General features: G+C 42.5%; 1 protein-coding gene across 2 annotated transcripts in view; it reads right to left on the bottom strand.

Annotated features, from left to right (window-relative positions):
- Positions 1–13,130, bottom strand: part of LOC133624099 (neurexin-3a-like) — a 180,868-nt gene that overhangs the window by 140,428 nt on the left and 27,310 nt on the right. For both annotated transcript variants that reach the window (XM_061987717.1, XM_072916154.1), the window contains exon 2: positions 11,295–12,341. In XM_061987717.1, the coding sequence (XP_061843701.1) occupies positions 11,295–11,979 (685 nt within the window). In that variant the 5' untranslated portion in view covers positions 11,980–12,341. The remainder of the gene's footprint in view (positions 1–11,294; positions 12,342–13,130) is intronic.

The following is a 13,130-nucleotide window of genomic DNA, read 5'->3' as shown; positions in this document are numbered from 1 at the left end:
GTGCATGTTCTGTACGGTGCACAGAAGGTGTGCATGTTCTGTACGGTGCACAGAAGGTGTGCATGTTCTGTAAGGTGCACAGAAGGTGTGCATGTTCTGTACGGTGCACAGAAGGTGTGCATGTTCTGTACGGTGCACAGAAGGTGTGCATGTTCTGTACGGTGCACAGAAGGTGTGCATGTTCTGTAAGGTGCACAGAAGGTGTGCATGTTCTGTACAGTGCACAGAAGGTGTGCATGTTCTGTACGGTGCACAGAAGGTGTGCATGTTCTGTACGGTGCACAGAAGATGCCCAGGCGGTGAGCAGGTAAAGCGGGAAAGATTTGGGTCGGAAATCGCAAATCATGTGAGGAAATGAGGAAAAAAAACACAGTATTTTCTGGACTATAAGCCGCTACTTTTTCCTGAGCTCCGAACCCTGCGGCTTATACAAAGGTGCGGCGAATCCATACATTTTTCGTCGCTAGCTGCTAAATTAAGGAATCAAGCAAATAAATCCAACAATGTACAAAAATGATCCATGTTAAGAAACTGTTCAAACTTAAAGTGTTTACAAAGTACAACAAAGAAAAATCCTTATTAAAAAAGGAAAAAATCTTACAAAGACATCAATGACATCTGTTTTGTTTGATCAGCCGTTTTACTGCCGTGTTACAGGCACCGTTTGGAAACAATTAAAGTATGTAAATAAATATTTACCAATTTTTTATATGTAAATATCTCATTAAACAACATCTCTGCAGCTTATACATGGAAAAATCTTCTTTTTTTTCCTCCCAAAATGTAGTGGTTGCGGCTTATAGTCCGGAGCTGTGTGATTGTGTACTTTGACTGTACTGTGATGGTCCTTGTGCACTTAGTGGACTAAAAGGGCATTTGTAATATTGAGCTGCTTCTTCACCCGCATACTTCATAATCACACACAAAACTCTCATTGTTAAAAAGGTGCAGACAATAAAATATATCAAACTTTTTCAGCTAATATGAATCATTATTTCTTTAAACATGTGTTCATTTTGACATGTACAGTCCAGAAATACAATTAAGCACATGTCAAATGTTCCTTTTTTCCTCCCCAAACAAGTAACCCATACAAATGAATTAGAAAAACAAAGAACAGGTACAGGTCAATATTGACATGGAGCCACAGACAACTGCACTCCTCAATGTCCCCAACACGGTGCAGCAATACACAAAAGCAGACAAAAGGCTCATCAATTATCTAATTTTCAATCCCTTTTCAATTGGGGTTAACTTTGAGATCATATTTTCGGAGAGCACCCCATACTTCCTGAAACAACCATTCTTTAATTTAAGGAAATAAAGAATATAGAGGCGCTCTTGCCTTCAAATTTAGCACAATGAGTCTCCGAGCCAACAAAGTTGTGAATGCTACACGGTTCTTTTTGGAATTGCTAAGAGAAGATGACTGAGGTGCTAGCCCAAATAGTCCACTTAGAGAATTGGGCTTGATCTTTTCGCCAATTACCAAAGAAAACATATTGAAAATGTCCAATAACTGCACAGGGATGGACAAAGTCAAAACATATGCATTAAGTTAGCTGGAGACTATTGCCACCAATAACATTATACTGTGCTACAATAAGTTAGCTGGAGACTATTGTCAGCAATAACATTATACTGTGCTACAATAAGTTAGCTGGAGACTATTGCCAGCAATAACATTATACTGTGCTACAATAAGTTAGCTGGAGACTATTGCCAGCAATAACATTATACTGTGCTACAATAAGTTAGCTGGAGACTATTGCCAGCAATAACATTATACCGTGCTACAATAAGTTAGCTGGAGACTATTGCCAGCAATAACATTATACCGTACTACAATAAGTTAGCTGGAGACTATTGCCAGCAATAACATTATACTGTGCTACAATAAGTTAGCTGGAGACTATTGCCAGCAATAACATTATACTGTGCTACAATAAGTTAGCTGGAGACTATTGCCAGCAATAACATTATACCGTACTACAATAAGTTAGCTGGAGACTATTGCCAGCAATAACATTATACCGTGCTACAATAAGTTAGCTGGAGACTATTGTCAGCAATAACATTATACTGTGCTACAATTAGTTAGCTGGAGACTATTGCCAGCAATAACATTATACCGTGCTACAATAAGTTAGCTGGAGACTATTGTCAGCAATAACATTATACTGTGCTACAATAAGTTAGCTGGAGACTATTGCCAGCAATAACATTATACTGTACTACAATAAGTTAGCTGGAGACTATTGCCAGCAATAACATTATACCGTACTACAATAAGTTAGCTGGAGACTATTGCCAGCAATAACATTATACCGTGCTACAATAAGTTAGCTGGAGACTATTGCCAGCAATAACATTATACCGTACTACAATAAGTTAGCTGGAGACTATTGCCAGCAATAACATTATACCGTGCTACAATAAGTTAGCTGGAGACTATTGCCAGCAATAACATTATACCGTGCTACAATAAGTTAGCTGGAGACTATTGCCAGCAATAACATTATACCGTGCTACAATAAGTTAGCTGAAAATTATTGTCAGCAATAACATTATACTGTACTACAATAAGTTAGCTGGAGACTATTGTCAGCAATAACATTATACCGTACTACAATAAGTAGGGTGTATTAGCTTGCATTGGATACATTCATGTGTCCAGCACAAATAGAAGACTTTTGAACTCCACTTCAAATCTCAAAGTATTTAAAAAGTGTTGTCAATGTATACATCTTTAATGTTTTGATCCCCAGATGTGACCATCGTAAAAAGGCAAGCTAATGTGAATTATTATTGTTTAATAATCCATTCTTATGACTATAAAAATGGATTGAATGATGTAGAGTTGGTAATAAGTCTGTGCTGTAGTGTCAATGGTTGAAGATGCCTTCAATGTCCTGGGGTGAGATCAATTGGCAATGCTCATGTGAGTACAAGCAGATGGAAGTCAATCAGACATGCATGAAGTATTAATTCATTTCAAATGAAAACTTGTGTAAGCAATTCCCCAACATGAAATGACCTGGTCAAATGGTCTTCAGGGAACTTGTGGGCATTTAATGGCTTCTAATCTGCAAGCTTCTCTCATCTCAGCTTTGGAGAGTCTGCTTTGAGGCATGAAGACAAATGACTAAATATTTCATTTGACATTCTGATAGCTAATATTCCAACCCTCATCAGGTGTGTAAAGCAGCTGAGACAAATACTGATCTGATGTTGTGCAGTCACCACCTTACAAAGCTTCAGGTTTTTATGTTAGCTTTAATGCAACACACACCAAATATGAACAAAAGAAAACCTTGCGGGCGACCACAGAGGTCCTCACTTTTTCCCAGAGATATCATTACCCCATGAGGTGAGTCCTTGCATACAGAACTAAGTGAGGGTTAAGACTTATCGCTCATAGGTTCTATTTTCAAATGATCCCCAACCTTCTTGCTGAAGGGACATGACTCATGTGTGTGTGCCTCATGGGCACATGATCGGTCCATGGGGGTCAGCAGGAAGTCAAATGCTTTACAATATTTGACTAAAAGACATGAATTAGCTTATAATCTTTTTGGAATGTGAACCTCCTGGGCTTAGCCAGAGTAATGAGGGTCGTGGATGTGATTCCCAGCATGACAATGACCCAAAACAACACAATTAAAGGGGTCATTATTGTCATGACCTGAGGGGTAATGTCTTATATTTTGTTAGCTACTCCAGTGGGTCCGCAGATGCCACCGGCTACTCCAGTGGTTCTGACGCTACCAGCTACTCTAGTGGGTCCACAGACGCCACCGGTCACTTCAGTGGGTCTGACGCCACCAGCTATTTTAGTGGGTCCGCAGACGCTGTCTACTCTAGTCGGTCCGCAGACTCCACCGGCTACTCCAGTAGGTCTGACGCCACCGGCTACTCCAGTGGTTCTGACACTACCAGCTACTCTAGTGGGTCCACAGACACCACCGGTCACTTCAGTGGGTCTGACGCCACCAGCTATTTTAGTGGGTCCGCAGACGCTGTCTACTCTAGTCGGTCCGCAGACTCCGCCGGCTACTCCAGTAGGTCTGACGCCACCGGCTACTCCAGTGGTTCTGACGCTACCAGCTACTCTAGTGGATCCACAGACACCACCGGTCACTTAAGTGGGTCTGACGCCACCCGCTATTTTAGTGGGTCCGCAGACGCTGTCTACTCTAGTCGGTCCGCAGACTCCGCCGGCTACTCCAGTAGGTCTGACGCCACCGGCTACTCCAGTGGTTCTGACGCTACCAGCTACTCTAGTGGATCCACAGACACCACCGGTCACTTAAGTGGGTCTGACGCCACCCGCTATTTTAGTGGGTCCGCAGACGCTGTCTACTCTAGTCGGTCCGCAGACTCCGCCGGCTACTCTAGTAGGTCTGACGCCACCAGCTACACCAGTGGTTCCGCAGACACCTCCGGCTACTCTAGTGGGTCCGCAGACGCCACCGGCTGCTCTAGTGAGTCCGCAGACACCACCGGCTACACTAGTGGGTCCGCAGACGCCACCGACTACTCCAGTGGGTCTGACACCACCAGCTACTCTAGTGGGACTGACACCACCAGCTACTCTAGTGGGTCTGACACCACCAGCTACTCCAGTGGGTTTGACGCCACCAGCTACTCTAGTGGGTCTGACGCCACCAGCTACTCCAGTGGGTCTGACGCCACCAGCTACTCCAGTGGGTCTGACGCCACCAGCTACTCCAGTGGGTCTGACGCCACCAGCTACTCCAGCCACTCAGACAGATGACATAATTGCTGTAGATGATCTATATCCGCTGTACACATTGAGTGTTGGATACTTCTTGTGACGATCTGTCACTTCATTTCGGTTTGTTTCCATGTTTTTGTATTTACTTCCTGTCAGTGCTCTTATTTTGTTATATTTCCTGTTGGTTCCGCTGAGCACTGTTTTCTCCTCACCTGCCGGTGATTGGCAGCCGGTCCACACCTGCTGCCAATCAGCAGATGCCTATTTATGTTTTCACTCGAGCACTCCTCAGTGCTCGACGATAGACTATGTTTGGAACTGTTGTATGCAAGACTGCTACATTTCTCTGTTGTTTTATTATTAAAATCATCTTAACTGCTCATCCTCATCCTGGTTCTTGCATCTTGGGGTCACACAAACGGCAGCCATGCGAGTTCCTCACACTTCTCTTGTTACCTTATTTATATTTGACTTTATTCAATGTTTGGCTAGAATTTTATTAAACTAAACCAAGTTTTCTTCTAAAGAATATGAAACATTATCAGAGCTGTTTATCTATTGTATGGTGGAATGTAGTTAATCATTAAACTAGCACCCAATGTTATTAAAAAAAGTATTCATTTAGAATGGAGAATTGTTTTAAATGGAGCATCGATTCTGAATCAAATATAATTTCTGAGGTGCCCAAAGATTCACAGCCATATTATTCAATATTGAGTCTACTGGCAAATATATTTTAGAACTATACAGTACCTTTTTTTTTTTTTATCAGAAATTGTGAAAGCAGATTACTTTTGCATACATGTGCATGTAAGAGCCAGTCTACCCCACAATAAGACGATACAAAAAAGAAAGTAACTTAATTATTACAACTTTGGACTACAACTGGTTAAAAATGGCAGATTTGCGCAAAGCTCTTCGGGTAAACCTCAACCTAATTGGGGCCCTAAATAGAATTGTATTGTAAAACAAGCACACATGCTGTGCAAATCTGGGAAAATCTGAAATATTTGTGATTAAAATTATATTTTTATTGATTGACATTTTACATGCACCTCTTCATGCAAATCTTATGAAAAGGATGTGTGTGTATTCATTAAAATACACACGTATGTATATATATATATATATATATATATATATATTTATATATATATATATATATATATATATATATATATATATATATATATATATATATATATATATATATATATATATATATATATATATACATACATACACACACACACACACACACACACACACATGGCCGAGTCATACCAAAGACTATAAAAATGGGAGCCATTACCTCCCTACTTGGCACTCAGCATCAAGGCTTGGAATTGGGGGTTAAATCACCAAAAATGATTCCCGGGCACGGCACCGCTGCTGCCCACTGCTCCCCTCACCTCTCAGGGGGTGAACAAGGGGATGGGTCAAATGCAGAGGACACATTTCACCACACCTAGTGTGTGTGTGTGACAATCATTGCTACTTTAACTTTATTTTAACTTTTCTATGGTTTATCAGTTATATAGTGCTCAATACCGAGCTAGAGAGGAATATATGTTAGGTCAGGAAAAAACAGAGGCTATATCATCCCTACAAGCCTGTTTCGCAGGTTTCCCTCTTTTATTTGTTTTAAATAAATAAAATCCCCTGACGAGCAGGGAAACCTGCTAAACAGGCTTGTAGGGATGATATAGCCTCTGTGTTTTTTCCTGACCTAACATATATACACACACACATTATATATATATATATATATATATATATAATGTATATACACACACACACACACACACACACACACACACACACACACACACACACACACACACACACACACACACACACACATGCATATACGTATAAGGCTGGGTACCCTGGCTTCCACTCACATCCCCAAAAGATGCACAAGAAGCTAAGAGGAGACTCCATGTAAATTCCATCCATCCATCCATCCATTTTTTACCGCTTGTCCCTTTCGGGGTCGCGGGGGGTGCTGGAGCCTATCTCAGCTGCATTCAGGCGGAAGGCGAGGTACACCCTGGACAATTCGCCACCACATCACAGGGCCAACACAGATAGACAACATTCACACACCAATTTAGTGTTGCCAATCAACCTATCCCTAGGTGCATGTCTTTGGAGGTGGGAGGGGCCTATCCCCAGATGCATGTCTTTGGAGGTGGGAGGGGCCTATCCCCAGGTGCATGTCTTTGGAGGTGGGAGGGGCCTATCCCCAGGTGCATGTCTTTGGAGGTGGGAGGGGCCTATCCCCAGGTGCATGTCTTTGGAGGTGGGAGGGGCCTATCCCCAGGTGCATGTCTTTGGAGGTGGGAGGGGCCTATCCCCAGGTGCATGTCTTTGGAGGTGGGAGGGGCCTATCCCCAGGTGCATGTCTTTGGAGGTGGGAGGGGCCTATCCCGAGGAGCATGTCTTTGGAGGTGGGAGGGGCCTATCCCCAGGTGCATGTCTTTGGAGGTGGGAGGGGCCTATCCCGAGGAGCATGTCTTTGGAGGTGGGAGGGGCCTATCCCCAGGTGCATGTCTTTGGAGGTGGGAGGGGCCTATCCCCAGGTGCATGTCTTTGGAGGTGGGAGGAAGCCGGAATACTCGGAGGGAACCCACGCAGTCACGGGGAGAACATGCAAACTCCACACAGAAAGATCCCGAGCGCAGGATCGAACCCAGGACCTTCGTATTGTGAGGCAGACGCACTAACCCCTGTGCCACATGTAAATTCCTATAGGTGTAGGTGTGTGAATGGCTGTTTGTGATTGGCTGGCGACCAGTCAAAGGTGTACCCTCTTGTCTGTCAGCTGGGATAGGCTCCAGCTCAGCCCGTGACTTTAATGAGGATAAGGGGTAGAGAAAGTTGAGAGTTTTAATTGAGTATTTACACAGATAATTAACACAAATGCACACAACTGTTAACAAATGCTAATAAAAGATAGAGTGAGTAAAGGTATAAAATGTCAGTGACTTTGAGGCAGGTGTGCTGTTTGTAATGTCTTCTTACTGGAAATAACTTCATCACTGGCTTTCGTGCTAACATTGTGCTGTTTGTAATGTCTTCTTACTGGAAATAACTTTCTCTTCCATCATCCATTTGACTTATCCAGCTTAATTAGCACTTGCACTCATTTCCTGTTCCTTCATGAATCCATCATTGATTAAGGAGCACTGCAGCTCATCTTATTCGCAATGGGCTTAATCGCCTTAATATTGACCACTTTTTGGTGCAGGCTTTGTTCTTGTATTCACATTTCCACCTCTGTGCTGGTCAAGCCCTACAGAGTGTGTTCCCTGTGCCAGTCTGTGGCGGAGTGCAGCCACTTATAGACAATTTACAGCCTCCATTATTAGGCATGTGTGGGGAGGAGGGAGGGAGCACCCGGAGAAGAGCCCGTGGAGCGCCGCACCGCTCAGATGCAATTCCCGGCACAAAAGAATGTCTGCCATCTTGTTATTGGCTGATGAAAGGGGGTCTGCGGAGCTCCATTTTCTCTAGAGACATCCTTATCAGTGGCTGCAGGAGGCATGTCGTTAGAATGTGTGCTATGGAGATTAGCTTGGAGATGTTACAACAAATGCATACATGGCCGTCAATCACTGACTGCCAGGCAAGCAAGAGATCAGATTGAACCTTCAGCCTGCAACACTTTGCATCATTTAACATCCTGGAAACCACAATTCTCACAACTAAAGCCATCCTCCCAGTCGCTGCTGTCCATCAGTCCATGGGTGTGACGTCTTGTGCACCCCGGACAGGATGGGCCTACATTTACCTCCATGTCGCCCGCAAGGAGGAGGAGACTACCAAAATGCAGTGTGGGTGTCGCAGTCGGCCGGCCCTTGCAAGGTGACCTGACACAGCCCACCACGGGAAGGTTCCGGGTGTCTGCGTATTGTGCTGTGTCGCTGCTGTTGTGTCCTTGGGCAGGACACTACGCCCACATTGTTCTCTGGGTTGCCCACACAGGGGAGCTTCGCTGACTGAGAAGCTGAACCACTACAAGCCGGGTACACTTGACACTTGACTACACTATGACTGCCCACTACTCTTTAAGAGAGAATAGGCTAAATGCAGAGACTACATTTCCCTGCACATACTGTATCTTATACTTGTCACGATAAAGATCACACCTTATACATACATACATACATATACATACATACATACATACATTATATATATATATACACACACACACACACATACACAAAAAGTCAAATATAAATAGGGAAACAAGAGTTGTATCCCATACTTTTCTTTTGTAAAGTAAATGTGTAGAGCAGATATAGATCATCTATATCAGGGGTGCTCATTACGTCGATCGCGAGCTACCGGTCGATCGTGGAGGGTGTGTCAGTCGATCACCAGCCAGGCATTAAAAAAATAGTCCTAAAAATGAGCGATCATAAATCTTCACTATGACGTCACTTTCGTCACTTGATTGACATTCACGGCACCCGAGGGTCTTCTGAGATGACGCTGGCTGCTGCCAGCTCATTAAAATGACCGACTGGAAGGCGAGAAACACTTTATTTCAACAGACTCTGGCGCCGTACCTGTCGTCAAAACTCCAAAGACCGACTTCACAGTTGCGCTAACAGAACGAGTCTCAGAAAGCTGGCGTGCACAAGCTAGCAAGCTACGGAGTTTGCCGACAATGTATTTCTTGTAAAGTGTATACAAAGGAGTACGGAAGCTGGACAAATAAGATGCCAAAAACCAACCACTTTCATGTGGTATTGGACAGAAAGGAGGACTTTTTTTCTCCTCCATTCGAAAATGCGGACGTTATCATCACCACTGTCTGATTCCTATCAATGCAAGTCATCACAATCAGGTAATACACCAACTTATATTCTTGTCTTCATGAAAGAAAGGAATCTATATGTGTTAAACATGCTTGTATTATCTTTAAACACCTTTAACTTATTAACAATATTAACTATATGTGTTAAACATGCTTGTATTATCATTAAACACCTTTAACTTGTTTACAATATTAACTATATGTGTTAAACATGCTTGTATTATCATTAAACACCTTTAACTTGTTTACAATATTAACTATATGTGTTAAACATGCTTGTATTATCATTAAACAGCTTTAACTTGTTAACAATATTAACTATATGTGTTAAACATGCTTGTATTATCTTTAAACACCTTTAACTTATTAATAATATTAACTATATGTATTAAACATGCTTTTATTATCATTAAACACCTTTAACTTGTTAACAATATTAACTATATGTATTAAACATGCTTGTATTATCATTAAACGCCTCTAATTTATTAACAATATTAACTATATGTATTAAACATACTTGCATTATCTTTAAACACCTTTAACTTGTTAACAATATTAACTATATGTATTAAACATACTTGTATTATCATTAAACGCCTCTAATTTATTAACAATATTAACTATATGTATTAAGCATTCTTGTATTATCATTCAATCAATCATCAATCAATCTTTATTTATATAGCCCTAAATCACAAGTGTCTCAAAGGGCTGCACAAGCCACAACGACATCCTCGGTACAAAGCCCACATACGGGCAAGGAAAAACTCACCCCAGTGGGACGTCGATGTGAATGACTATGAGAAACCTTGGAGAGGACCGCATATGTGGGTAACCCCCCCCCTCTAGGGGAGACCGAAAGCAATGGATGTCGAGTGGGTCTGACATAATATTCATTAAACACCTTTAATTTATTAACAATATTAACTATGTGTTAAACATGATTGCATTATCATTAAACACCTTTAATTTATTAACAATATTAACTATATGTGGTAAACATGCTTGCATTATCATTAAACACCTTTAACTTATTAACAAAAACATATATTTCATAAATAAGTAAATATAAATGATATATATGAATGAGGTAGATCCCCACGACTTGATCAATTGAAAAGTAGCTCGCCTGCAGAAAAAGTGTGAGCACCCCTGGTCTATATGATTTGCCTGAGCGGCTGGACAGCACAAATTAAGAAAACATAACAAATTAACTTGGGACTTCCCGCGAGCCAGATTATGGATGCTGGCGGGCCGGATCCGTAGTTTGGGGACCCTTGCTTCAAACAGTTATTATGTTTTTTATGAGATGTTTGGGCGTTCTGGAACTTCTGCCTAATGGAACTCTGCTGTCACCTGAAATTGCTGCACCTGAACCGTGACAGAATGAGCAGCCAAAGGTAAAGGGAACTACGCAGACTACAGGGACTACAAGGTAGACCTGGACAAGACATGAGTGGAGATAGCTGGAGTAGACACAAGGACCAGGTGTCTTGATGCAGGACCGGGTGTTGACCATGTTACATGTAAAACCTAACCAGACTGTGACACTAACCTACAGTATATTTCCTTCCAGTTTCAACTCCTGGATGTGATCGAGCCTGTTGTCTCAAGACTTGTAAGCAGGATTTTATGAAGCATTATTGTAATGGATACCAAATCTAATGTGACTTTGAGGTCCACCACATTGTCAAGTTGAAAATATTCAAAGAAGATTTTTACCTTCAGTGCAGAACCGTCCTTTGTATTCTGTTAGAGAGCAATCACAGACCACTTCTCCGTCCACCACTGCGCACGTGCCGCCATTCTCACACGGGTTGACGGTGCACCACCCCTCAGACTCCAGGGACACTTTCAGACTCCCTAGGAACTGGGGTTGGGACTTGCCATATTTCAGGTCTGTGATTGTGCCCTTGAAGGGCTGCATGTTCCGCACCGTGGGCAGTGTGAGTGCGCCGCTTCGGATATCCTGAGGAACTCCGCCCAGGAACAGGTCGCTGACAATTTTCATAAACTGCCGCTGAGGACGCACCTCGTCTGCTTTGGCCTGTCCGTCCAGTGCCAGAACTGTGCGCAAGTTATACCTGCTCAGAGTTGCAAAGTGCCAGTTGTTGTCGTCCACCCTTCTGTCGGACACAAGTGTGGTTTCTGCACAGTCTATGCTGAAACGCAGCTGGAGTCGACCCTGGACCACGGACAACTGCAGAAAGTCACAATAGCCGCCGTCATCCAAGTAGAGCAGCAGTGCTTCGGAGAACTCGGTCTTGAACTGGAAGCTGAGATCGCCACGGGTGCTGGCATCCCAACGGAGGTAGCGAGCCCACTGACCTGGCGTGCCTAAAAACTCCAGTCCCATACATGTGCTGAGGAACATCTGCAGTTTCATACAAAAACTCAGGAGATCCATAATTGCAAAAAAATAGGTTAATCCCAAAAAATGTTTGATTGGAAGTCAATCTGGTTGGACTAACGCCCAGTGTCTATGTTCATGGTGTTTGAGGTCTACTCAGACAAACGTGGTACAAAAATAGGCTTGTAAAAGACGAAGGACAAATAGAGAAGAACAGTCGTTGCAGCTAACAGTCTTTAGGCCGATCACATCAGGCAGTGATCTGTGCTTCCTCCTGAGGGTCCACAGAGGAGGTAAGGTGTCTTCACACTTTAGTGCATGTGCTTTTGGTGCAAGGTCCTGCTGGAAGTTCCTCCTTCATGTTGTGTACTCAGAAAGAAAGCTGATCTGGGATCTGCTGGTCTCTCTGTCGTCCATCACTGTCAAAAGAGAGAAAGGGGGGGAGGTTACAAAGGGTCAATCTGCATCCATTCAGCCATCCAATTGGCTTCTGGTCTACTCCGGTCTGGCTTCATTGCTTTGACAATCCTCAAAAGAAAAACAAAAATACACTTTTACGAGGACTGTCAATCAATTGGTTAATTCCATTCCATTCACAATTGATTCTCAATTCACAACGATTCTCCATTTCAAATATATATTTCTTTAGTAACATTGGATGCCAGTTCTATGATTAACTGTTCCTCCAAAGCTCCAGCTGATACTTGATCAAGACGTGGTAGATGTCATCCCAACTCCTACACTTTTTACTTTCTCACTCGCTCCAACTTGAACCACACTTGGTAGAATACAAACCTGGTCAAATTCAGGACTAAGAGAGGCTAGGGACGGGTACCCAATTTGGTATTTTGATTGGGCGTCGGTACTAGCGAGTACCTAAAATCAAACCTCACCAATCTTTGGTAGTTTGTCTGCACGTGACATAGGGCTCAAACAAAATGATCACAATTCAGGGTTTTCCCCTAACTGTGAAGATACCTGTGGCGGTGGGGGCGTGGTTATGGGCAAGGTCACTATGACATCATTGAGTAATTTGCATAATTTGTTATATGATGATTTTCTTTAAAAGGCTGAAAAATGTAAACACATTTTAAAACAAATCTGTTACTATGAATTAGTATTAACATATATATGTTTGGTAACACTTTAGTATGGGGAACATATTCACCATTAATTAGTTGCTTATTAAAGTAACAAAGACTTAATTT

This window comes from Nerophis lumbriciformis, linkage group LG26 (genome assembly GCF_033978685.3).
Source record: "Nerophis lumbriciformis linkage group LG26, RoL_Nlum_v2.1, whole genome shotgun sequence".
In the NCBI taxonomy this organism is placed as follows: Eukaryota; Metazoa; Chordata; class Actinopteri; order Syngnathiformes; family Syngnathidae; genus Nerophis; species Nerophis lumbriciformis.
This window is presented reverse-complemented; position numbering and strand designations above follow the sequence as displayed.